The sequence below is a fragment of the Saccostrea cucullata genome, unplaced genomic scaffold (genome assembly GCF_032062105.1).
Source record: "Saccostrea cucullata isolate Sc308-1 unplaced genomic scaffold, CSIRO_AGI_Scuc_v1 ctg51, whole genome shotgun sequence".
Taxonomy (NCBI): domain Eukaryota; kingdom Metazoa; phylum Mollusca; class Bivalvia; order Ostreida; family Ostreidae; genus Saccostrea; species Saccostrea cuccullata.
Genome location: NW_026930899.1, coordinates 30,687 through 57,164, shown reverse-complemented (window position 1 = coordinate 57,164; position 26,478 = coordinate 30,687). Strand labels below are relative to the sequence as shown.

Genomic DNA, 26,478 nt, shown 5'->3' with positions numbered 1-26,478 from the left:
AAAATATTAGATAGAAAAAAACGAGTTTGTTCAACACGAACTTAAATTGATTCGAATCGGATGTCTGTTTTCATGTTCAAAGTGTTCAGAAAAAGGTGGGAATCAGTTCAAATGAAAATAATGAGCAAAAGATACCTTAGTAAGCTTACTAGTATCAAATAATTGAAGTTATTTAGTAACTAAGGAAACCTTTTCACTATATTAAAGGAATAGGACTTATACGTAAAATTCAAATTAATGATTTTAAGAAGAGAGATTACCTGATTATTCCTGTTATATTTTCAAACTAGAGTTTACTAATACTATTATAGTTATTTGCGTTAGGGATGTAGATAGCTGATAGTATATTTTGTTTTGGATGTGTTAAAAGAACAATCTTTTAATTATGAATATATAAGGCTGTTCATGCTTATCAAACTATTTATTATGAATGTTTTGTCTAAGTTACTTTTAATCGAGGTGTCACCGTTTCTTGTTTCTTCCTGAGATGTGCTGTAATTTGATTCTGGAGATGGTATTTTCATGGGAAGAATCTCTAAAACAAACAAAAGTGAAATTTAAAATACTTTTTACTGGTGAAAACAATGGTAATAAGATCTCACAGAGACAAATAAAATGAGATGTTAACCTTTTGCTGCATCTGTAGAAGTGATTTTAATACATCCCATGACACGGTCACACGTGATATTATCACACTGACACTTGTTCTGACAAAGTGTACCATAGAAGGGATAGCCACACTGACGACTGCAATTTTCTCCGAAAAATCCTGCTGGACACTCTGAAAAAAAAAAAATTAACTCGTGTAAAAAAAGGCGACAGACAGACCTGGAGTTAGTTACCTTGAATTGCAATGTATGGTAGAAGTAAGTTACAATATTATCATGATTATTGCCGAGATCAAAGACATACAGCGGACATTATTCTCCAATCTTTCATTTTTATATATGTTATTATCTAAATAAAACTGATGAAATGAAAATGACGTTGACGAAACATATGGAGAATAGTATTTAAGATAAAAAGTCCATAAAACATCAAAATAGGAGCAGAGCAAACACGGACCTCCAAAACATCAGAGGTGGGATCAGGTGCCTTGGAGGAGTGTGAGCATCCCCTGCCGACCGGTCACACTCGCCGTGTGCTTATTGTCATGATCGGGAATTAACGGTAAAATCCGTCGACAAATCAATGTATAATTATGATTAACAATTAGTATTAAAAACATCAGTCAGCATTTAATGACTCAATGATAAATTTTATTTGCCGACAAGATCATTGTATCGACCATAAAACTTTTGAAATGATAACTTTAAACGAGACTGCTGATATTTTTGTTTCAATTGTTTGTAAATACTGTGGAATCATCATTGTTCGTAGGGGACCAGTGTTCGTGGATTTGGTGGGTAACCCTGACCCACGAATTTACATCCCCACGAATGTATATACAAACATGTATTTTATTATTTGTAAAAAGTTACGATTATACAGACTATTTTACATCGTAAAATAACTGTTACCCTAGTGTCCGTGTGATCAGAAGACAATCTGTATGTCGTTATTGACACAAAACCAAAATAATAAAAAGTATCAAAGACATCGATTACTATATATACATTAAGTAATAAAATAATTTATTATATGATCGAATAAATTCCATCTCTCTGATAGGCTGAGATCCTACTATGTTAGAAAAATATAACGTTGTATTGACCTGCACGTGACGTTCCAGGTCAATACAAGGATTTATTTCCTCTACATTGATCTAAAAATAGATTGGGAAATTCCAAATTGATACAAAATATTGGACTCCTCAGATGGCTAAATCATTGTATTGACCTAAAAACCAGCAATAATTGTATAAAATACATCTGTTATATTTAAGTAGTGCTTACATTACAGTCCAACACGCTCATCGTTGATGAGGTCAATTATCAGTGCGATTTTGAAGTAGTGCTAATTAGCTAATTAGCATGAATTGGTTTCAAGGTATATGTATTAAGGACAGATGATACAAACAAATTTTTTCTTTGAAAAAGATTTAATATCATGTCACAAGTTTAGAAAAGTGGATAATTCTTAGAATATTTTCTCCTAAGAACTGGAAAATGAAATAGACTTGGAAAATATTAGTAATATTTCAATGAAAAAACAAATATAGACAAATCACATTCGGTAAAGGTTTACAGGTGAAAACAAATTTCAGAATATGTTACCTTGGTGCTGAAAGTGTAATATAAACTTAAGAAAAATATACCAAGCCAGGTGAATTTTTTTTAGGAAAAGCTAAATTGTAAAAATCAGCCTATGTGATATTGCTTATTTTTTGTCATTTTGTAATTCCTCTTCACATCGGTGCCTCAATTAGCATATGAATTTATTCTAGAAAAAATACCTTCCTTGTTCTGTTCATAACAGGAAGGTCAGCTAGGTTTTATAATATTTTAAATATAACATGTAATCGCAATGAGGTACAATTTTCTCCTTTCACATAAATGTAGATTTCTATTAAATAAGGTGACCAGCCAAAGGAGAAAAATGTATCTCCTTGCGATTACATAGTTCAAGGGCATCAAAGAGTTGGGCGGGGCCAAAATTCAATGGGAATATTGCATGTAAACATGATAAACCTACCCAAATGAAAGATCTATATCTTCCAAATTAGGTTTTTATTTTTGGTAAAAATAGTATTCCATAAGGTTTCATGTATAAGTATTTAGTCACATGCAAAATTTTAAAGTGAAATTTAAATATTTAATTGTTTTATCAATTTACTTGGGATTGTATGTTCGTAATAATCTCTCAACTTCATTTTGAATACCGACTGAAAAATATTTATTTTAGTTTGAGTTTAAGAAGATACAAGTTTTAACCTACGTGTACTTGCGAATCTACACGTTGTGTACAACTTGTAGAATTACGCGGTATGCAAAACTGATGACGTAGATCGCATTAGATTAACGGATTTCTATAGCTACACGTAGACGTACATGGTCATCTGCTTAACCTCTCTATTACTTTTCAAATTAACAACAAGTATCAAACCCATCTTAACACATATATAGGTTGTGCGTCATTTTCATCGCCAATCTATCACAATTTGAAAGCTTTGGACAAAATTTAACCAAACCGGAAGTGACCTTGATCTTCATCTGAGGTCAAGGTTTTGCATCACACCATGTTAAAAGGGTGTTAAAAATTGTCCTAAAGCAATCATAGAAACATGAAAACAAACAAATTCAACTGTATGAACATGTTAAGAAATCGGTGCTCTTGGTAGTCTAATATCATCTGAAGCAGTCTGAATCATCCTTAAAGCGGTGCACTTACGTGTTAAACGCCCAGGGATATTGACCAAAAGGCCTCTGTGTGATGATGCACTGTCAAATCCCCGAATCTGAATACACTGAACACATTCGGGAATTTTATAAGGAATGTCAAAGCCCCCCTCCCCTTTCTACACCATTTCAACGGTTAGGTAAGATCTATACAGTAGGTGCGACAGCAGATGGACCAATCTCCTATTCAGGGGTACATGTAGTCCAAAGTAAAGGGTGTTTGCAGTAATTAGAGCAAGTGGAGGTCTTACTCCATAGAGATTATTTTATGTGAATTTTCATTTTAAGGGTACATCATTTCCTAATGACACTTTGCTTTAAAGCTTGACGAGATACTGAGTACTTACATGAAATTTTCGCAACATCGAACTGAAATATGCATTATTAACCATGAATTAAAGAAAATTATTAAAGAGAATTATGTGTTCAAAAAATGTTAGTTGAACATTTAAAAGTTTTGTTCAGTGTATAGTTGACAAAGAAGGTGGATAGGAACACTTTTAAATTTTTGTTTTCTGTTTGTTTGTTTGTTTGTTTTTTTTTTTTTTGGTTTTCTGTTTTCTGATTGTTTGTTTGTTTTTTTTTTTTGGTTCAGCCTCTAATGTTAGTGTTTCTTTTTGATTTTGGTTTTTTCTTCAAACGATATATACATATTTCATGCAGTATGTGTTTTGTAAAGAGATTTTGAATAAAGTAATGATAAATGCAATATGTATTAATAAATTTAAATGAATAATTAGTATTTTTAATGAAATGCACAAGCATATCAATAAAGATTTGTATTCAACACAATTAAGGGTGATAATTATCGGTATCTAAACTATCTATAGATATATGGTTTGAACTTACCACAGATATGCATAGCCTTGTTATGATACTACATATATTACATACCTCGACATTCTCCATTATATATATAGAAGTTTGTACAGCAGTTTAACCTGATGAAAACAATAAACATAAAAAAAAACATGTAGAGCTTTAATCAGTAATAAGGTTAGATAAGATCCTACTTTTAAATTATTGATACATTTCAAACTTATATGAAAGCGAACTTCTATACTTACCTTCCACTTTGATCAGGATGAGTGTTATTGCAATCTCCTTTTACTAGTGTATAAATACCCAGGCAGAGAGCAAAGAGTATAATGAAAGTATCATCCATATTCACTAATGTTCTAATATCTTAAAAATTAAATTCATGGGGAATTTTATCTAAAAATGGGAAAGTAAAGGAAACATCACAAACAAATGATAAATTATTTTCATAAAGATGTCCTTCCGTGTTTAATTATTATTCATGATGTACTATTTCATATTCAGGATGTCTGACAGATTTGCAGTACAACAACGCAATCGATATCATTACACAAACTACACTTCGCATAGTTACAGAAATGTATTGTAAAATAATATTTGTTTTAATTTTTCCTTAAGGGCAATTAAGCATGGTTATATATTCCTTTAAAAAGTGACATACTAGTTAATCGAACATCTACTGACTGTTAATTAAAAAAAAGAAAAGAATTTCCAGCAATTTTGAGCAATTTGAAAAAAAAATGATTATTTTTTAGAAAATATATGACATTTATGATAACTTTATGGGATGTCTAGGGAATAAAAATATCAGACACAGTTTAAAGTCAATTTAACCTATAGAAACGTGGGGTTATTTAAGTTTAAAATTGGTGAAAATTTCAATTTGAACGTAATTAACAAATATCATGTAAATCTACACTGTAAATCTACACTTAGTTTTGTATTTTTATTTTTTTAGCTCAGATACGCCATATATAGCTTTAAAATTCACTAATTCAAAAAAGAAACCCACGTTAATTTTTTTTAAAAATCAAAGTATTGATCCTTATAGTAGCACAAAGTTTTTACAATAGTAAAGGGATTTTACCATTGTGAAGCAAGGTGCTTTTACTTAAATTCAAATTGTAACACATTATACAGCTGTATTTATATCAATTATCTTGATAACTCATTTATTATGCCCCCATTCGAAGGGTTTGTTCCCCTTTTGCACACATTTAATTACAGGTAATTAAAAAATGTGTGAAAAGTGGGAATTTGACCAGGTGAGATGATTGCTTAATTGCTATAGTCTATACTATACTTAGCTTAGTAAGTATGTGAAAGATGAACTTATAGTGAAAAAAAGAAGAGAATAAATACAAAGTTAATGTATTTATCTGATGATCTTATCATAACATCTTTTCAAATTAATTTTTATTCATTATTTTCTTTATTATATGTTAATATCTTTAATTCATTTAGAATTATATCAAGATTGAAAAGTACATATTCTTTTTTTTTAAGAAATTGGACTTAATAATAAATAATATGAATCAAATAATAATTTATTCAATAAAATCAAATATTTTCCCATAAATATATAAAGAATTTTAATAAAATGCTTATAAAATTGTATTAAACCTCTTAAGAATACATTAAGCTAAAACAGGTATTCACAGGTAAATCCAGGTAAATCCAAACCAGAAATCAGACTATAATTGCTATCAAAACACACTTCACACCTATTGTTCTATACCTAATTACAAATGTGTGCAAAACGGGAACACACCATTCGAAGAACGGAGGACATAATTATTGCTTTGCTGCTGTCTATCGGTTAGTCTGTCGGTAGGTATGTCTGTCGGTCTGTCGGTCCACTTAGCTTCCGTTCATTTTCTTTATAACCGTTGCACATATTGAAATTAAATCTGGTATACAGATATATCAGAATAATATCTAGGTCAAAGTCTGTTTTGGGTATGATGGCGCCATTTTTCTTAGAGATATGTCCCTTGGACTTATAAAAATTCCAATTATGTGCAATTTCCGTTCATTTTATTTGCAAAGGTTGCACATACTGAAATGAAATTTAGTATAAAGATTGATCAGATGAATATCTAGGTCAAGTTCTGTTTGGGGTATCATCGCGCCATTTTGACAAAGTTATGCCCTTTTGGACTTAGAAAAATTCCAATTTTGGGGGGAGGGGGCATAAGTGTTTTACAAACATGTCTTGTTTATAGATATTTTTATTTTATATTCAAAGAAAATATTACTTGAGTATTCATGACGTCATGGGATGTACCGACAACGATTCTATGGTTGCTTCAACAAAAGGTTGCTAACACATTACAGTAACAGTCTCTTTTTAATCATGAAGATCTTGCTGTTGCTATTTGATCTATTCATATATCAGTGCCCTTTATTTATACAAATCGTCCATATAAAGTATCAACTCCATATCCAACTAAAAATTGCCACTAAAACAAATTTTAAAATGACGCATGAATACTCAAGAGAGTGACATAGTCGACCATAGTAAGGATGGTAACACCGAAGAGCACAATTTTGTCCGAAAAAAAAACCGAACGGACACTCTGAAAAAAGGCTTTATATAACAATATTTCAAACAAAATGACGACTTGATATTTTAAGTCCTTATACTACATGCTATTCCTATTACGTACCTCAACATTCTCCATCATATAAAAAGAAGTGCAAACAGCAGTTAAACCTGAGAAAAGAATATATATAGTTTTAATCGTAATAAATAAATACGATAAACACATCTATCCAAGTCAATGATACACTTCAAATCATTATAAACATTTGAAAAGCAAACTTCTACTTACTCTCCATGTTCGTCAGGATGAGTGTTATCACAATATACTCTTACTTGTGTATAAATGCTCATCCAGAGAGCAAACAGTTTAATCACAGTGTAATCCATATCCACCTATATTCTTATATTTAAAATTAAAGTAAATTCATATGAAATTTAATCTGAAAAATGGGAAATTAAAGGAAACTTCCCGAAAAGACGATAATTTATTAAAATAAAGATGTTCTTCCGTTTTAAGTAAATATTTTACATGTACTATATTATACTAGAAAAATTCTAGCAGATTTGCAGTTCCTAGCAAACACGTTCAAGGTACCCCGTAGTAGACATTTTTATTAATAAATCGGTGCTTGTTTGAAGGTTTTTAATCCGAGATGTTTCCAAAATGCTGCATTTTCTTTATAAATTTTCATTCAAAAGTACAAATTTTAAACGCTTCAGGAAATTTTTCAGTTCAGTTAAAACATTTTTCATAATAAAAGAGACCATTGACAGCTGCTTTATCAATAAAAATGGAACTCGTAAATTAACTTACTTTGTCATTCATCATTTGCAAAATCATTTAGGTAAAATTCATGCTGATTGTACACACAAGTGCTCTAAAGTTGACATCAAAAAATGCTTGTGTTTCTGATTGACAATATCTACGTTGAACAGGGCCAACAATCTTTTGGAATTCCCATGGGTAGCGATTGCGCTCCGTTATTAGTAGACCTATTTTTGTAGTCATATGAAGAAGAGTTTGTGCAAGATCTTCTGCGTGAAAAGAAGAAAACACTTGTGGTGACCTTCAACTTGACAATTAGATATATTGATGAGGTATTGACAATAACAATCATTATGGCAATTTCCATTCCTATTTCGATACGATATATCCTGGTGAGTTTGAGATAAAGGGTACACAAAGCTGGCACATCTGTTTTATATTTAGATTTTTTACTTGTGAAAGACGCTTATTGTAAAATAACAACCAAGATCTATGATAAACGTGATGACTTAAACTTTTCTATCGTCAATTTTCCTTACTTATGCAGCAATATACCTTCATTACCTGCATACGGAGTTTATATATCTCAGTTGTTTCGATATGCAAGACCATGCTCTATGTATGAACAATTTCTAGAACGAGGTAAATTATTGACAAACAGGCTAGTTGATGAAACAAGAATAGTAAGAGTCTCGTTTAAAGTCATCATTTCGTAAGTTTTATGGTCGAAACAATGACATTGTCAGCAAATACAAACACAAAATTTTCAAACTGAATAAACCTCTATGCATTTGACGCTATGTAAGCATTTTATTAGTTTTTATCCCTTCTCCTCTATCTGCAAAGAAATACTCCTGATTTATAATGTTTTCTGGACGAAAGCTAAGGAACACGTTTAAAAATTTGGACATTTCCCAGCTGATCAAATTTGCATAGTTGTTGGGTTTTCTGGATATAAAAACTAGATGAAATTTAATATACGTAAGGATTAAAACTTCCATTCATATTTACGTTACATGTAAATAATTCTTTTATTTTTAATAATAACTTAGCCATTCGAATCAAAAGGTTTCCCCGGGGGAATCATTCTTTACTATCCATTTTCATTAAGATATATCACGGATTGTACTTTCGTATTCCTTTCACCGACATCAGACACATTGTAATATTCCGAATCGGTAAGTCCTTTCTCATAATTTTCATCCTCATTTAAACAGACAGAATACTTGATCTCATCAAAAGTACTCTGAGTATCAGGCAGAACGTCCATATACAGATGCGTTTCTTTGCTGTTCCTTGGTCTGATGTTTCTATTGGAACCTTCTGTAAAGTTAGGAACTACATGTTCAACCATTTGTATATGAGTGGAAACAGGAAGGACAACTCTTCCAAAATGTTTTTTTCTGTTGATAGACACATTTTCTTTTGGAGCATACTTTCTCTTTTGTATTTTCCCTTGAATGGAATCAATAGAATTTCGATCAAAGGAGTATGATTTGATATTTCTTTTAATTGATTTGTAGAAGAAAATCATTACTGTTAACAGAAGGCAAAATAAAACAGCACTCAGTATGTAGACAGCAGCTCGTAAGTTGTCACATTTTAATATCACGTCGCTGTCCAAACTCGTGGAGGTTAAATTCTGGAGATTTTCCGTTGTGTCCCCCACTGAATATGTTGTATTATGCCAAAGAAAGACTTCTGTTTCACTGGTCTGATTTAGCATATTTTCTAATTTCCCTTCAACATCGTGTCAACTGGATTTCATATACTATAATTAAAAAATCAAAATTAATTATTTTCTACAAACATTCATTTATCAAAGTGTTAATATTTATACTCCATTCAAGTAAGACATTAGGTCTGTAAACGAACAAAATATATTTATTTTGAGACAGGTTTTACTTTGATCAAATAATATACTATTATATGTTAACATTTATCAAAAACTATTTTATTTTAACCGTAAAATGTAACTCCCTGCTTATAATTCACTGTTCAATACACTAATATTGATCAATGAATATTTGATTTATCAAATTTTAATAGAAGGAAAATAAAAAATACGTTGATCGTAGTTTTAAAATATTACTCAAATTAACTTGCATGAACGTATAATTATTAATTTTGAAAGTGTTTTTCTTGTGAACTACAAAAAAAGTACATCTCATAAGTTTGACGAATTTAATTACCTGTTTGAAGATGAGGAAAATTTAGAATGACTACTACATGTATATCACTGCACTATTACACCTTATCATAACTCTCTGTTCACTAGTAAACTGTACAGAAACTAGAATGTTGGTTCATTTTGAAAGAAAGGATAAACTTAAATTTTACTTCTTTTGACTTATTAATATACCCAATGTAGAATAATTATTTGAGGTGATTACTCTGTATAAACCACACTTCACGAGAGCATTGCCTGCAAATGGAATGAAAAAAATCAAACTCAAAATACCTTTATTATCCATAGCAAAGGGTATTTTGTCTTTCGCGTTTGAAAAACAACACCGTGAGAAGAAAAGAAAAATGTTTTGGTCTTCAACTCTACTGTACACTGTAAGAAATGTGTTTAGAATTCAAACACTTTTCTAAACACTTTTTTGTCACCTTCTTTTTTATATGTTTAATTCCTAAACATATTTAGTTTCTAAACACGTTTGAGAAAGCGTTTAGAATAGAAGAACATATGTGTTTAGATTCTAAACACTTTCTCATACATGTTTAGAAATTTTACATGTTTAGGAATTAAACATATAAAAAAGAAGGTGACAAAAAAGTGTTTAGAAAAGTGTTTGAATTTTAAACACATTTCTTAATTATGTGCTTAGAAATTAAACATATCTAGATATAACATATTAAAACAAGTGTAACTGCAGAAAGACTATAAACACTTGTAAATTTTGGCACAAAGAGCATATGTATAACTTAATACACATAATATTGTCAAAATTTTCAAAATATTTAAATTATTTATCATAAGGCCTCTGATTGTTTAGATATGTAGATACCTTACAATTGTTGATGTTCTTTTTACACAAATTTAATATTTTGATTTCTGTAAGTTCAATCAGCATGACATAAATTATATTCATAACGCAGGGATGAGCAACAAAAATAAAAGAAGCTAGCAATTTTATATCAAAACTTCCTTTAATCTTTTTAATAATGCATTGTTGAAGATATATCAATTAAAATTATAAAATATTTAGTTAATATAATATTTTACATATGATTAATTACAGTTTCAATCGGTTGCAGAGTGTTCCATATGTCAGTCATCAAAATGTCAAACTTGATTAACTATCACCAGTCCTAAAGCACTACATAGCACCACATGATATAATATCCCATCAGTATTAAACTGCCGAAAAGTAAATAAATCCATTTCAAATGCACAAGGATAATCGCAAAATGATAATTTTAGGTACATATATTCAAATCCACCGAACATTGTTGAATTATCTACAGGGTAACCCAATATACTTCATACGTTTCTTAGTGTTGATCATGGAACCACAATTTGCACTTGAAGATGACGCCATGCACAGATACAGGTACTTTGATACATCCATGCTTTGAGTTCAATCCGGACTACTCACATAACCTGTAGGAAAGAAAGTCAGATTTAAGGAAAAATGCCGTATGCTGCCCATTGAAGATAACATCAATTTTTCAAGTTGCATTGGAACTATACTTAAATTAAAATAGTTATGTTTAATGATATTCAAAATAACCTCCTCTCCTACAACATGTACAAGTCTATAAACGACCTCAAAGGCACTGTTTACATTGCTCATCGTGGTTTAATAATGCAAATTTTAATAAAAAGAAAACATACCTTTAATATATTGCAGTAAAAAGATGCCTTTCAAATGATTTTCAATAATTCTTCATGGTTATCCGTTGGGTTGTCAGTATCTCTCCTTGATACGTCCCTTATAAGCCTTTTGTGATTCACTTTGTTTCGATGGCCGCTCAAATTAACGTTCAAATATACGAGTATTTGTGTCATTTCCGGGAAGATAACTCTGCATTTTACAGCAGAAGGTGTTTAATTTCTAAACACGTTTAGATATAAAACATGTTTAGACATAAGTGTTTAGTTGTTAAACATATTTCTATACATGTTTAGATCTAAACACGTCATGGAAGTGTTTAAATCCTAAACACAATTTTTACAGTGTACATTCTGATATACGACTTTTTATTGATTAATGCTTATAATTATTTTTAGAAAATAAAAGTCCAACAGCTTTTCAATCGCCCATTTTCCTTATTTTTATAGTATGATCATTGCCATATGGTGTTTATGTCTATCTTATTGACTACCGGTATTTAAGGTAAACCTTGACTCAGATGACTAAAAATTCCACTGATAAGAACGAAAAACCACCTATTGCACATTGCACATCTATGATTCTTGTGTTAAATTTTTATTTCAAATAACTAGGTCAATGACCTACTTTTCATGCTAGTGGCCCCTGAGTTTTTCTCGGAAAATACCTCAAATTTTCACACTATGACCTTTTTTTTTCTTTACTCACAAAATATTACAAGCAACACAACTCTTTCAATAATAAAATATCATAGCAACGGAACAGCGTTGCTTCATATAAAATAACAATCAGAGTTTGGGTCATAAACTTAATAATTATTACAGTCCGAATTTCTTCTGTCATATTAATATTTTTTCCCCATTTTTAATCGAATATTTAAAAAATCTGAATGATAAAAACTTTAAAATATTTATAACCTCGGGTTACTTTTGTTGCCTTATTTCTCATGGCATTAATATTATATAGGGTCAATGGTCAAATTATTTAGATAATTATGTTGTCTGGAATGGTTTTTGTTCAATTTTTTTAAATTTCTTTATTTCATAACATTCAATTACATGTATTTGAAATAATTTATTACCTTTAACACATATAATATTTGCAAAATGATGCTTAAAAATACAAGGAACCTTTATATGTAATTAATATGGCAAGAAATAGTAAATTTTGACAAAAATGGAAAATAAAAAAAATATTCCTAATTTCCCCTGCATAAGCATAGATTGATTTTTGTTCCTGTTTATTTTCTTCTTATAATAAAATATTAAATTTTTAAATTGATATTGAGTTAATACATGTACTTGGGTCATTTTATCCATTTAGAACAATTTTTGATTTAACATATTATACTTTATAAATTTATACAAATTAAGTGTAAATTTTTAATTTATAAGTATAAACTTTAAATTGATAAATTTAAAGTATAAATTTTAAGCCGAAGCAGGTTACTTACACATCGGTTGATGATGCAGGGGTTCATCAACCTCGTTTAAAGTCAGCTTTAATAAGTTCTATGGTCGTCATGATGACCTCATTAGCAGAAATAACCTATCACTGGATCGAATTTGACTCAATTATTTCTTCCCAACTGAAAGGTGTTTGCTTTTGTACTAAGTTTGACTACGGAATGTTTCGACAATGACGGGCAAGAAAGGGTGTTTACTTCTCTTAGGTACCTGACCCCGTTTTAGAATTTTTTTATTAGTCTGCGTTCATACCTTGTTTATATGGTTTGTGTTTTTATAAGATCGATCACAGTTTGTTGTCTTCAACGCTTTTCATTTATCATCATTTGCTGTTTTCAACTTTGTAACTGGCAATTTGAAAACGGTATTTCTTTACTAAAGTATATTATCATATGCATTTAGCCCCCCCCCCCCCCCCCCCCCCCCGCGGCTCCCATATGAATATAATGGCTGTGTTAATGTTTTTCTATGGAAAACCCAAAAGTTAAAATAGGAGGACACAATGGCAATATGCAAAAAAGATTTTGTGAAAGTCTCATCAAATTTCATTCAGTGGTGTGATATTAGTTGTAGATAAGAGATTGGTACCTCAAAGCGTAACAGACGGACAGACGACACCACGATTACTATATATCCTCCCACGGGGGGGGGTGTATAGTTAAAATTGATAAAATATTTAAAATGAAAAGTTTAGGACCGAAAGTAGTGTTACTTGTACCTTTCCCAAACCTTTTTTAAAAGCGAAGAGAATGGAAAAAAAAAAGAATAAATTTAGTTTGAGCACAAGCAGTGCACATTCAAAATAATTTTTAAAAATTTGAAGCGAGTTGGGGTAACCTTTTGGTAAAGTTTAATAATATAATTCTCGCGGAAGCCAAAAATGATTTGGAGCCGCCAGATCATAATGTGAAGACAACCATTTAATTTTCCGTGCCGTGTATCAATTTGAATATTATTTTTTTATTTAAAAAAAAAGTTGAAGTGAGACAATATATTTTAGGTACCCAATTGTTACTACTTACGAATTGAAATCAACCTTTCGTTGCATTAACTGCTGTTGGTTAAAACTTTTGGTGCTGATGTTTAACCCAGTATTCAAACTTACACAAAAGAATCTCCACCCTGATAAACAGAAATACTGTATTATACTGATGACGCTAGTTCCTCCTCTGAGCGACAGAGAAAGAAAACTAAAGCTGAGCATACTAAAAGAATCGTTAGAGGTATAGGCTTAATATTGCACGATTGTTTATACAGAGTTCAATTTTCTTACCAACCAGTTTGAGGAAAGTCAAGGAAATTAATGATAAAACCTATAACAAAATGCACTTGTTTTGAAAATTTCCTTCTTTTAGTCGCTCATAACGTAATTTAATTCCGTACTACGATCTATTATTATATTGATTGATTTTTGCTGTTTTACGCCTAGTCGGCAATATTTCAGCTATATTTTGGCGGCTCTATTATTAGAATAATACAATACATGAAATTTCTACAGTGCTACATATAGGTTTTATTTTATTCATGAAATATATAAATAATGAACAGCAAGTAAGCTTAAAACTTAATTCAAATTATACAGATATGGAGCAGGACAAAGAGGAACCTCTTAAACATCTGGCCTGGGGACCATAAAACTTAGACGAGCCCACTTTTGATCTCAGTCTCAGTTTTCCACTATGTATTCCTTTGGAAAAAGTGAGACTGAGATCAAAAGTGAGCTCGTCTAAGTTTTATGGCCCCAGGCCAGAGGTGAGATCAGGCATCAAGACAATAAACCGAGAACAGATTTAAGTAAAAAAAATTGATTTTGAATATCTCGCATTTTATTTAATATAAGGTCTTTAAAATTTTGCAGTTTGTGAAATAATGTAATTTTAACAAGTGATGAAATTTTTTTTCATTATCAAAATTATATCAAAAGTTATATTTATTTGAAATTCTGACTTGGATTTGTTCTCAGTCTATGGTCTTGGGACGAGTTGTCACGTAGAAGTAAGCATTCTTCTATGATGGGTCACTTCCACCATGCGGTGCTTGTCATGAAGAGAATTCAGTGTGAAATAGCAGAGTTACACTTTGTATTGATAAAAATATTAATGAAGATTCGGCTCAATTATATAAATGTTAATGGTAACCTAACAACAAAGCATAATTTATGATAACTTAAACTTTTCAATCATCAACTTTTATTATGCATTTAGCAATATACCCATATCATCTTCTTTCGGGGTTTATCTCTCTCAGTTGATTCTATATGCAAGAGTATGTTCTACCTAGGGACAATGTCCAATACGGTTAAGTTATTGACATAATTGAATAAACAAAAAATATCAGCAGTCTTGTTTAAAGTCATTATTTCGCAAGTTTTAAGGTCGATACAATAATCTTGTTAGCAAATAAATCTATAATTAAGTCTTCTGTGTATTTTATTGTATTAATTTGTCAACTAAAGAATTTACAGAATGCTTGTTTTATCTTAGAAATTGTAATTGTTCGTAATTTTTAATGTTCTATTAAATCAAATGAAAGATATTAAATCTATCTGTAGATGCTTATGGTATAAGTATGTAAGGAAGGAATGTTCACAATAGAAAAAAAAGTCTTCAAAGTTGTCTTTAAGAAGTTTTTTGATCTCCTAAATTAGTATCGTATCTTTCATCTCAAGGTTCCTTAGTGATTATTTGAAACATTCTCTTATCCATGCAATACAAAGTCTTAAATTACGTTGATATTGAAGTAATATAGTTTGTTTATGTCCACTCCACATATTTGAATCAACGGAAAATTTGAGAATGACAAACTTTTCAGAAAAGCTATTAAAGCCAGGCTTTGAGTCAGAATTTTGTGCCAAAATACCGGTATGTTTTTTGTAAGCAATTCTCATTATTCAACCTATATCAACACTTCCGTTGTCTACGAAAGTGGCGGAAACATGCAATATGTGTTGTCTATTTTGATTATAATAGAGCATTCTCTTGTTTTGATAATAAAATGCTTGTTTTCTAGAGGCCTTTCCTATTGATGTTGTCCACTTCCTCTCCTACAAAGTGTGCTGTCTAATTATAGTAAATGTTGAAGATGATTTTTGTATTTTAAGGGTTTCTGGGATAATCACAGAGGAAATAAAGTATATCTAAAACCATCTTCGAATTTGACCTAAACATGCAATTATGTAATCTCATTCTGATTTATGAATAATATAAATATATTTTTGTTTTTATGAACAGTCAGCGAGGTATTTAAAACAGTAACAGACAATTCATTAACAGAAGGAAATGAATGTTGTAAGAACCAAAAAATAAAATTGGTAATTTTAATTCTTATTTACATGGAAGAAGTTCATTATAATTCTACTATTTGAAGTGATTGCATCACATTTATATATAGTTTTCTAAGTCGTGTTACAAGCGTAACATGTCGGAAGCATTTGATGTTAATATAATGATATATGTACAATCAATTGAAGGAAATTTGATTTGTATGATGAAAATCATATAAAAGCAAACAAAAAGGTAGAGAGTCATATTTGAATAACTTGTAAGTAAAGTTCCTGTTGTTCCAAATTATCCTTTGGACTTGCATTTTTGACCGATGCATCATTATCTTCACAATCTGAATGCATTGAAGTATCCTTGTCCCGTTCTGTATTTGCACTAGATGTTGTATCATTTGAAATCCCCATCACATGTGTATAAAAGTGCGTTTCTTGTTTTGATATCGGCTCTAGGTATGATTCTCTGATTTCTGAATCGGAACTTAAATCTGTTTCGTCTTTCTTTGCTTCTTCAACTGTTAAATACATATCATGCAAATATTTTTCATACATTGATGGGTTAAACTCTTCTTGCTTAATATCATCATAGAGGGGTGGTCTATATGGTCCGACGCTGTTTGGCGTCTTTTGTATTGTCATATTTTCTTGTTTTTTAATGGAGCTGATATTTCCTTGTTCAGTTACTTGGTTGTAATGTTCGGTAATTTCCTGTGGTACTCTCTCATCTGCTGCAGGAATTTCGTGGTAGATTCCGCTTTCTTCAGACGATTTGATTCTCTTTCGCTTTGACCGCATTTTAGAACATAGTTGTATGAATGTAAATACCAAAAAGAAAGATAGCACGACACCCATTCCTATGATGATTGCCCTGTACGGGAACGGCTCAGTCTCATCTCTGATATTGACAGCGGTGTCCCTTAGGGTGGAGATTGTCGAGGAGGGTGATTCGGTTATCTCAACACGTTGTGTGAGAAATGATTGAGTAGAAACTGTCACCGGTCTTTCTAAAAATTTCAGCAAAAAGTTAAAGTTAGAAAAAAAGATCTACAGTTTAACCCCCCCCCCAAAAAAAATCAATCCATTATATTTATTGGGATAAAAAGGCTATACCTATGGTTATACCAGTTGATGTTGGTTTGTATGAGTCTGTTGATGTTGTCGTCATACCACAGCCATAGACAGCATCACATCGATCTGGAGAACAGTTACATATGTATCCACAGCCATCGCCATACATCAGACGGGGACAGCTGAAGGAGCAGTTAACGCCATAGGTACCAGGGGGACAAGCTAAAATACACACAGCTCCCTAGTGTATGTTTATCTTAAGTTTTTATATTTTCACTTAGAAATGAAATTTAAGATACAAGAAACATAATATATAGAAGATAAAAACTTGTAATTTATTTGATAAAAAGATATAAAATGATACGTACGTTTACAAATGTCTGAATCCAGATAGAAATTAGAGCAACATTCGAACTCGCCGTTTGAGGAACTGCAATGAATAGCAAAATTAAAAGTGTTTAATAATTCCTTTAGGTTACTTCTTAAAACAATGATTTTTAAATATCATTAAAAGGAAAAGGGGTGTTTTTAGAAATAAGTTCTTGTTTTTTCATACCTGATGCATCTTCCTTGGTCCATTACTGTCTCTTGTATGACGAATAACGACTTTTAACAATTTGTAAACTAGTGGGTTGTAATGATAAATATTACTTTTTTCATTTGATTATTTCTCAGTATCCGTTCAGGAAAATCTACTCATAAATTCAATCTAATCACTAGATAATTTTAATCGGTTTAAATAATGTCGTCTAATATAAATAAGATCTTTTAAACTCCAGATGACCTTTTGCTGACATCTGTACATCTCATTTTCAGAAAAAAAAAATGGTATTTTATTTGTAGTACTGTAGAAAGCGCAATTAAATTTAATTATAAAGGAAGTTTAAGTAGGCGGAGAAAAATATGATTTGTAAATATATAATTGTGAGCATAATAATTTTTGTTTAGGCTCTTTATGACGTGTGATTACCAGTCATGTGTGTGTTTGACTCAAGATTTCTTTTTACTTATAAAAAGTTCATCTTTAAAATAAAATATAAAATGTCTCTTATAAAAATGAAGTCCTAGACTCGGGAACTCTTAGGGCCCTATATCATCCACGACTCATTATAAAAGTTCTTAGAAAGGCTTGTCTTCTGCATTTACCCATTTCTTCATTACTATTGAAATTTTCATTTCAATCCCTATTGAAATTTTCATTTAAATCTCTATTGAAATTTTTATTTCAATAGTGGTTATATTTTAAAATTGGTTGCAACCTGGTTTAGGTTTTAAAATAAATTCAAAACCTTTATTAAAATAGTTATGTCAGTAGTGAACATTATTTCAATAGTGGTTACAACTTATGCATTGTTTTGAAATGCACTTTTAACCACCATGGAAATAACTAATTCTACAGCTGTTTTTTTCAATAGTTGTTGCAACACCCACTCCTTTACCCTACTCAATTACTTAGTATCCCATCTAAATCTATTTCTTGAGTTAAATGTTCACACCAATAGGGCTTCTAATAAAGAAAGTAAAAAAGGGGGGTCTTTTAATTTTTAATCAAAGCATTTCTGTCTTTTTAAGCAAAATTACTTGATAAATAGAATTCTAAGGTAATGATAGTTAAGAAAAGAGATTACGAAAATTGACTAATATGCCTAGTTTTAAATAATAAAAGTGTCGTTCAGAAAAAGATTCATATTCAATGACACTAACGTTATGAATGACTAATGCTGCAAAAAAGGTTAATAGACGTAGTGATGTTCGCTTCATTTAATATTATTTTGCAACAATATTCGTAATTTTGATGGATATCGGTAATTTAATGCTTTATACATATAGGTAATTCTTTGCTCATTTAAAAGAATATATATATCTCTTTTCTAAAATTAATCGAAAAACCAGTAAAACGAAAAGAATGTTAAAAAATTCAACTCAGTGACATCAACACGAGCTAAAAGGTCATACAGTATATATCAGTGATCGCAATGCTTATTTCTAAATTCCAATTTGATCACTTAACTTAATTTTAAAATGTAGTGTGCGTTTAATAATATGTAAGCACGTGATATATGTTTTGTCTGGTACAAAATTGATGAATGTTTGATCTTATAATTATTATTGAATTGTACATTTCCTTTAATTCAAATTATGATGTAATTTTAATAAAGTAAGACCAGTCTGTGCAAGTCCGTACAATTACATAAAAACACCAAAGGATTAAAGGGACATGAAGGAAACAGAAATCGTAATATTCACATGGTTATTTCTAGAACAAATATGTACATTTTTCAGATTAACTGTATACTTTTTTTATTTTTGCAATCATGACAGTCCATTTAAACATCAGACAAAGTTTCATCCATGGTTGTTGTCTGAGGTATTTGATTTTATGTCCACTAAAAGATTTCTCTTGCACAATTAACAATGTCTGAAAAATGAAAAATGTTTGGATTATGGTAATTCTTGAGAAGAATTTTCCTCATCAACCAGTCATTTTGATGGTGAAAATTTTTCTTATCTTTAAGATTTAAATACAAAAATGAATATTCTCATTACCGATATAAGAAAGAATTTGAAGAAATAATGCAAAAAATATCGAATTAAGATCAAAAGTCGATTTGTATTAGACGTTTTAGAATAAATATGCTTTACATTTTTGTGCACCCAGGTCGATAGATGGACGTATATTCTTTTTGTCCTGTCTGTCTATCTGTTTGTCTGTCGGTTTCTTGTCAACTTTAACCTTCGTCATAACTTCGTTTTGAACCTTAAGAGATAGAGACTTCATGTTTGGTATGCATACTTCACTAATTATGTTCTTTCCAATGACAGAATGTCAATGACCGTTTGACATTGACTGTGACCTATATGCTAAAAAAGTCTTTTTCGGACATTTGTCATAACTTTTGAACCATAGGAGATAGAGACTTCCTACTTGGTATGCATACACCTTTAAATACCGGTTACCTTGTGACCTTGAATGAAACATATTTATAAAAAATAGCCTTTTTGAAATTTCGCCATAACTTTTGAATCATAAGAGATAGTAAAAGAGAGTGAATTTTGTATGCATACATGTACTTTACTTATTATGTTCTTTCAAATGACACAAAGGTCAATGACCCCGTAAACTTTATTATATCAGCAGTTTCGTTTTAAAGTCATCATTTCGTAAGTTCTATGGTCGATAAAATGACCTTGTCAGCAAATACAATTTATTATGGACTCAACCGCTGACTGACGCTTTTCATACTAATTGTAAGTCCATTCTTTATACAATGAATTGACGACGGATTTTTCCATTATTTCCTGTTCATGACAAGGAGCTCACGCCTCCATGGCACCTGATTCCAACTCTGATGTTTCGGAGATCCGCGTTTGCTCTGCTCCTATTAATAATAATTTTGTATTGTTTTATGGACTTTGATATTGAATACTGTTCGTTATCACCATATCATCCTGTTACCTCTATGCTAAAAATAGCCTTTTCGAATTTTGTTGCCGCCGGGCGCATAGTGCTTCACAAAAAAGCAAACACATCTTGTGTTTTTGTTGTTTTTATGCACTTTTTGGTGATTCAGCATTTTTATGATTTTTGCAGTTTTCAAGGCCAAATAAGAAGCAGAAGCCAGAATTATATAGTTGTTTTATGTTTATCGCATAAAAGAAAATAACTTTTTCATTTAGAACCAAAATCAAGGGCCTTTTGAAAATTGTATTCATGGCTTAGCAATAAATATAAAGGTTCTAAAAGACAAAAATAGAGAAAAAATTTAAACGTTTTCTGCGAAACACATTAAATGGTAATCTCCGAGGTAAAGAAACACATTTCAAAATAGTGAAATTAAACTCAGGCTTCTTTGCAAATTATTGAAAGTTGTGCAATGAATTATCTCCATAGCAGCGAGACAAAAATAAAGATATAATAAAAGACATATTTATGTAATCTTGTTAAAATGTTATTTATTCAGTAAAGTCATAAAATTGTCATTGACCGAAATTGATCACTCCACGACATAGATGTCCGGTATAAAACAACCAAGCTATACCTATTATATTGCTGAACAGACAACCTAAGCAATAACGTCAATATATGCATTGCTTACTCCAGCATCTGAAACTGGATCCAAGTATTCTGATTCATCGTCTATCGCAGATTGTATTTCTGGAGGTGAAACCTGCATAGAGCGATGACAATTGGTCCCTGAGTGTCTTTTAAGTTCCAAATAATTGTCAATATTGTTTTGCGAAGTTTTATTTTCGTCAATTACATTGTAGACATTTGATGCTGATATATCTTCCCTAAACTGATCGTACACATTGTTATCATTTACTGATGTCATTTTTAATGCAACAACCTCTTGCGATATCATGTTATTTCTGTTTTGTAGCATGATGATTTTCCGAAAAAGAATGGCAAACACAATTGTTATAAGTAATACAACCACAACAGACACGGTGACAATAACAGCAGAGTAATTCGGCTGAGATACCCTGAGACCTGGATTTTTATAAAGAATTGATGTTGTTACACTTCTTAGATAAGATGAACCACTGACTTCTAGGAAAGAAACCGTCGTTTTATCTGAAATCAATCTCATTATTGTAATATAAATGAAATAATTTGATTTAGATACTTAAAACTACTTTTATTCTTCATTTCTATATCCCCACCTTGAGATGCATCTCTTAAATTAAATGTTGACGGAAATGATGATGCTTTAGAGGTAGTTGTCGTCACACAACCATATGTTGGGTAACAATCAGAAAGCTGGCAATCACACGAGTATTTACATTCACTCCCAAACCAGCCTGGTGGACACGTGAGCGAACAGTTTCTTCCATATGAACCCGGAGGACAAGCTATAAAAGAATAAGGAAATAGAAGGTACACTTAGCTTAAGGATAAACTGCTTGTTGTCTGCGTCAAGATTGGTAGGTCAAAGCATGACAGTATCAAAATCCTTACGATATCCATATTCAGAAATATTTTTTTTCAAATCAAAAGATATTACACACGTATATTCAAATGCAGACTTAGTAGGATTAAAGAACGACATTTTTATAAATCGATTTGAAAGAGATCATTCTACTTAATGTTTCAATTTTTTTAGATAACGCGTACATTTTTGTGCATATGAAAATGATTATTGCCATGAGCTCGTAATACGTGTATCTCTTATAAACCTCTTCAAATGTATTTCGAGCAATAGACTCTTATTCCTTAGATTACTTACGTCTACAAGCATTGTTCGTCTGGTAAAAGTTTGTGCAGCATACAACAATGATGTCTTGAGGGCTTTAATAAAAAATATTTTATAGCATTTAAATGAGCAAAGTTTACATAATGTCACTGTATTATTCCTATTTCATTTTCCATCTGAAACATATTTTGGTTTCCCAGATAAAAAAAACATGGTCTTTGCCATTGTAAAAATATAAGGGTTGGGGTATCTTTTATTAATCTCAGTGCTCACAGTATCTCTAGTTTACATTTTGAAATGCCTACGTATTTTTCCGTTTTTCTGATCATGATTAGGGGCATACATAGGGTGTAACCGTCGGTAGTGGATGCTTACTCCTGCATGGACCCTGTTCCCTGCACATATGTTTCCTAAGATTGATAACTGTTTGCCATATCTCAATTATTTTCATATTCCCTCTTGAAAATTGGGAGGGTATACAGTGATTGGGATGTCCGTCCATCTGTCTGTCTAAGTGTACATACATGTGCGTCCATCTGTTTGGGGTACCCATTTTTTATGGGCAACTTTTCTTATACCAGTGAATAAAATTTAAAGAATGTTTCACGAAATCTTCGTTACATAGTGCTATTGTGACCACATATTTGACTCTTTGATCCGACACATATTTTTGGTTTCCCGTAGCAAACATGGATGCTGTAATTCTTTATATGATATTGATGGGTACCCTCTTTTATATGCAACTTCACCTATATCAAAGAATTATTGTTGATGATACTTTCACGAATTCCTTATTACATAATGCTTATTGTGAACCTCTTATGTTATTTTTTTTTTAATCTCATACTTATTTTTGGTTTTCTGGAGTAAAAACATCGACTACGGCATCATAATAATAAATAAAGAAGTATTTTTTTAATATTTGCTTTAACACTTCTTATTTTCACAATGTTGTTATAACACATCTAATCTTAACTTTAAGAATAATATTACCAAAAATGAAAAATAGAGATACCCCCAAAATTTCTATTCCTATATTATCTCTAATTCTATAATTGTTCAGACGATTTTTTTAAATAATAAAACATAAAAAGTTTATACTATTATTGTTGTTTACCATTAAATCATTGTGCTTTAGAGCATTCCTTTAATTACTGTCAACTGAAACACTGTTACAATTATTTTTACTTCTCATAACTATAAAAAGAATGAACATGTACATGTACCTGTTACATCTTCCAGTCTCCATTGAAGGTTTCAAACAATAAACAAATTACATGCATATAATTCTAACTATGAAACTTTTGTTCAACAAACAAAAAAATTACATATAGTTTTAAAAATTCTTGATTTTGACAGGAAATGCCTTATTAGTAACACTGTAATTAAGTTGAAAAGCATTAATAATTAAATTTGAGATTTATGCAGTGCATTGTTTTTTAAACCATTTTCAGAAAGCTGCAAAAATAAAATTGTTTAGGAAAGTATTATTTCTTTGAGCCGGAAAAACTATTTGAATGTGCTTAAATTTTGAAAGTTTTCTAAAAGTGAGGTAAAAGTATTGCAAAATTATTGCATCCACAACAGATAATATGCTTGATAACAACAAGTATATATTTAAAACTCTTTTTTCAATAATTATTGATAAAAGATGATGACTATCTATATATCTTAAAATGTCTAACTTAAACCTGAGTGTCCACTTGAAATTGATTCTTCAAATGCTGGCTATACTGAGTACATATTCTAAAACAATTGATCGAGAAAAACACTTCAGGCAAAATTTTAAATCTTTTAAGCTTTACAAATAATTTTGATAATGTTGAAAAACTGTCAATACGTGTTTAGATTTGTTTATTTTAAAATCGTGCGATTTTTATGCACCTAAGTGTATAGAATAGATCTCAAGTTATTCTTAAACAAAACTTTGAATTGTCTGCTCTCAGTCTGTGGGCTTGAGGCCAGGAACTTTAAAGCTAGGAAGGTTCCATGCATCATATGAAATTAATACTTAACTATCCCAACAATAACGTACAACAAAACTTTTTAAAAAATTTATTTGCATTTTATAAATTCATGGCAGCTTATATGTATATGGCATCAAGATACATATTTTCAGCCGATTTGAATTCGTTGTCGGTATGGCACAGAGTGTCATCATATTCCTCTGTGAGTAAAGACGCTTTGGACTTCGCCTCAATATCCTCCTGTGAGGTTTCTATAACATCAATATACGCATGCGCAGGTTTTGTAGATGTAGATATAAGATACGCCGAAGAAGAATTTTGCTCATTTTCTGTTGAAAAATGTTCTGATATTTTTTCCTCTTCAATTCTATTAATTTCTTGATATTTAGAGGGAGATGACTGAGAAAGATGTTGCTCTAAAATTGTATGATAATGTTGCTGATCCCCTTTCACTTTGAATTGTTCAGATGATCTTTCTGGTCTCGGTCCAAGGTTAATTTCTTGATAGTCTGCAGTTTCCTCGCTTGACTGAGTTACATTCTTCAACGTTATCACTTCTGACGTCAAAACCTGATTGTGACGTTGTACAAGATTTAGTTTCCAAGCGATCATAAGTATAATGGTGATAAGTAGGAATACAATAGCGATTCCGATGGGTACAAGTATTACGGCGATATCTGTAGTCCCATTTTCAGAGTTAGATATCTTTCTCATTGTCACAGTTGATTTTAAGACGGTGGAAGTTGTAGAGGTTAACTGCAATGTGGACGATGATGTTGGTAATAATGATGAAAATGATGAGGATAACGATGACAAGTCTGGTGACTTAGACGATCGAAATACTGCTGGATCTAAATAAAATCGTTTAAGAAGTACCTTTAACGATATGCATGCACCACTTTGATTTTTAAAACATATAAATCACCAATCTGAACATAAAAATTATAAATAGCGTTTACGAATCATAATAAAAATATTGGGGTCACATTCTTGCATTTTAAAGCTTAAGATATTTTAACAGAAAATAATAATGACTGAAATTTGTAAAAGAGATGAGGATATTCATGCAATATCCTTTTATTTAGAAAAAATGAATATCAAGAAAAATATTATAAACTCCAGATCAAATAATTTGGATTTTTGTACTGAAAAAGGGTAAATTTAAATTCACCAGAAGAGCCTTTGCTAGACGTCTCTAAGACATCTTTAGTGTTATTCCTTGCACTTGTAGATGTCGAGGAGTTTGAATCTAACGTCAGAGTGACCTTGTTATCGGTTGGACAACCCGAGACAAAATTGCAAAGCTGATCCGGACATTCACAGCGATTTGAGCACAGCCAACCATAACTTCCTGAAGGGCAAGAATTCACACAATTCCAGCCAAACCAACCGACTGAACATTCTGTGGAAAAGGATAAAGGATAATTATAATAGTTTAAATAATGACTTTAATGATGATGAAAGAATGAAAAAACTGTAATTTTTTGTATTTTTAAACTCACCTTCACAAGAGTTTCCTTTAAGATAATGATTCACGCAGCATTCAATACCATCTTTTGATCTAGATCAAGAAAAATAATATTGTTACAACATAATATTCGCTAAAAATATGCAAGCATGCTCTTTTGAATAGACTTACTCCTTACAAATTCCGGTTTTATCCATTCAAGTTAAAAGCTAAAAGAAATTATATTCTGTGCGATTAAAAATCAAAATGGCGGTGATCTATAAATAAAGTATGCCTTGATTATTCCATCGAATAAGATATGTTTCCGTGTTGTATAATGACTATTGGAGCATTTATGCAATTAGTTTTGTTTGGTGTCATATTTCTGTTCCCTACATGGAAGATAAGTTATGTTAGCATGCAACATGATTATATAAACATGCCACATATTTATGTCAACATGCAAGTAAATTATGTTGACATGAAAGTTACGAATCTTGTAAGAAAATATAATTTTAATATGGGTAAATCTATCTACTAACGCTGGGATCTGACATCGTAGATGCAAGATGCAAAATAATTATGTAGACATGAGCTCGATTACTCTATAAATTTCAGTTTTTATTTTCATACAGATACTTCAAATAAACTCCTGCCCCAAATTGCTTTAATTTTCCCTTTTAGACCATATATTTCCTCTTTCTCGGAAATCTTTTTTTTTCATTTACACAAGGAAATAATACAGAAT

General features: G+C 30.9%; 4 protein-coding genes across 5 annotated transcripts in view; all 4 read right to left on the bottom strand.

Moving 5' to 3' along the window:
• The window catches only part of LOC134230479 (uncharacterized), a 237,853-nt gene that overhangs the window by 206,328 nt on the left and 5,047 nt on the right, over nucleotides 1-26,478 (bottom strand). The gene's annotated exons all lie outside the window — the stretch shown is intronic.
• Nucleotides 384-4,510, bottom strand: LOC134230483 (multiple epidermal growth factor-like domains protein 10). Its single transcript, XM_062712314.1, has 4 exons — nucleotides 4,406-4,510; nucleotides 4,233-4,279; nucleotides 629-781; nucleotides 384-535 (listed from the first exon to the last, which is right to left on the bottom strand). The coding sequence occupies exons 1-4, from the start codon at nucleotides 4,501-4,503 to the stop codon at nucleotides 384-386; spliced, it is 450 nt and encodes a 149-aa protein (XP_062568298.1). The 5' UTR covers nucleotides 4,504-4,510.
• LOC134230467 (uncharacterized) lies at nucleotides 16,241-17,829 on the bottom strand. Its single transcript, XM_062712294.1, has 4 exons — nucleotides 17,678-17,829; nucleotides 17,490-17,551; nucleotides 17,176-17,343; nucleotides 16,241-17,057 (listed from the first exon to the last, which is right to left on the bottom strand). The coding sequence occupies exons 1-4, from the start codon at nucleotides 17,698-17,700 to the stop codon at nucleotides 16,300-16,302; spliced, it is 1,011 nt and encodes a 336-aa protein (XP_062568278.1). The 5' UTR covers nucleotides 17,701-17,829; the 3' UTR covers nucleotides 16,241-16,299.
• On the bottom strand, nucleotides 21,431-26,078 carry LOC134230487 (uncharacterized). 2 transcript variants are annotated; one of them, XR_009984359.1, is made up of 7 exons: nucleotides 25,923-26,078; nucleotides 25,786-25,844; nucleotides 25,455-25,685; nucleotides 23,543-25,134; nucleotides 22,350-22,411; nucleotides 21,787-21,975; nucleotides 21,431-21,697 (listed from the first exon to the last, which is right to left on the bottom strand). XR_009984359.1 is itself a non-coding variant. In XM_062712324.1 (4 exons), exons 1-4 carry the CDS (start codon nucleotides 25,946-25,948, stop codon nucleotides 24,401-24,403), a joined length of 1,050 nt encoding a protein of 349 aa, XP_062568308.1. In that variant the 5' UTR covers nucleotides 25,949-26,078; the 3' UTR covers nucleotides 22,418-24,400. The 2 variants fall into 2 exon arrangements, 1 of the variants encoding a protein (XP_062568308.1); XM_062712324.1 differs by lacking the exons at nucleotides 21,431-21,697; nucleotides 21,787-21,975; nucleotides 22,350-22,411 and having other exon boundaries at nucleotides 22,418-25,134.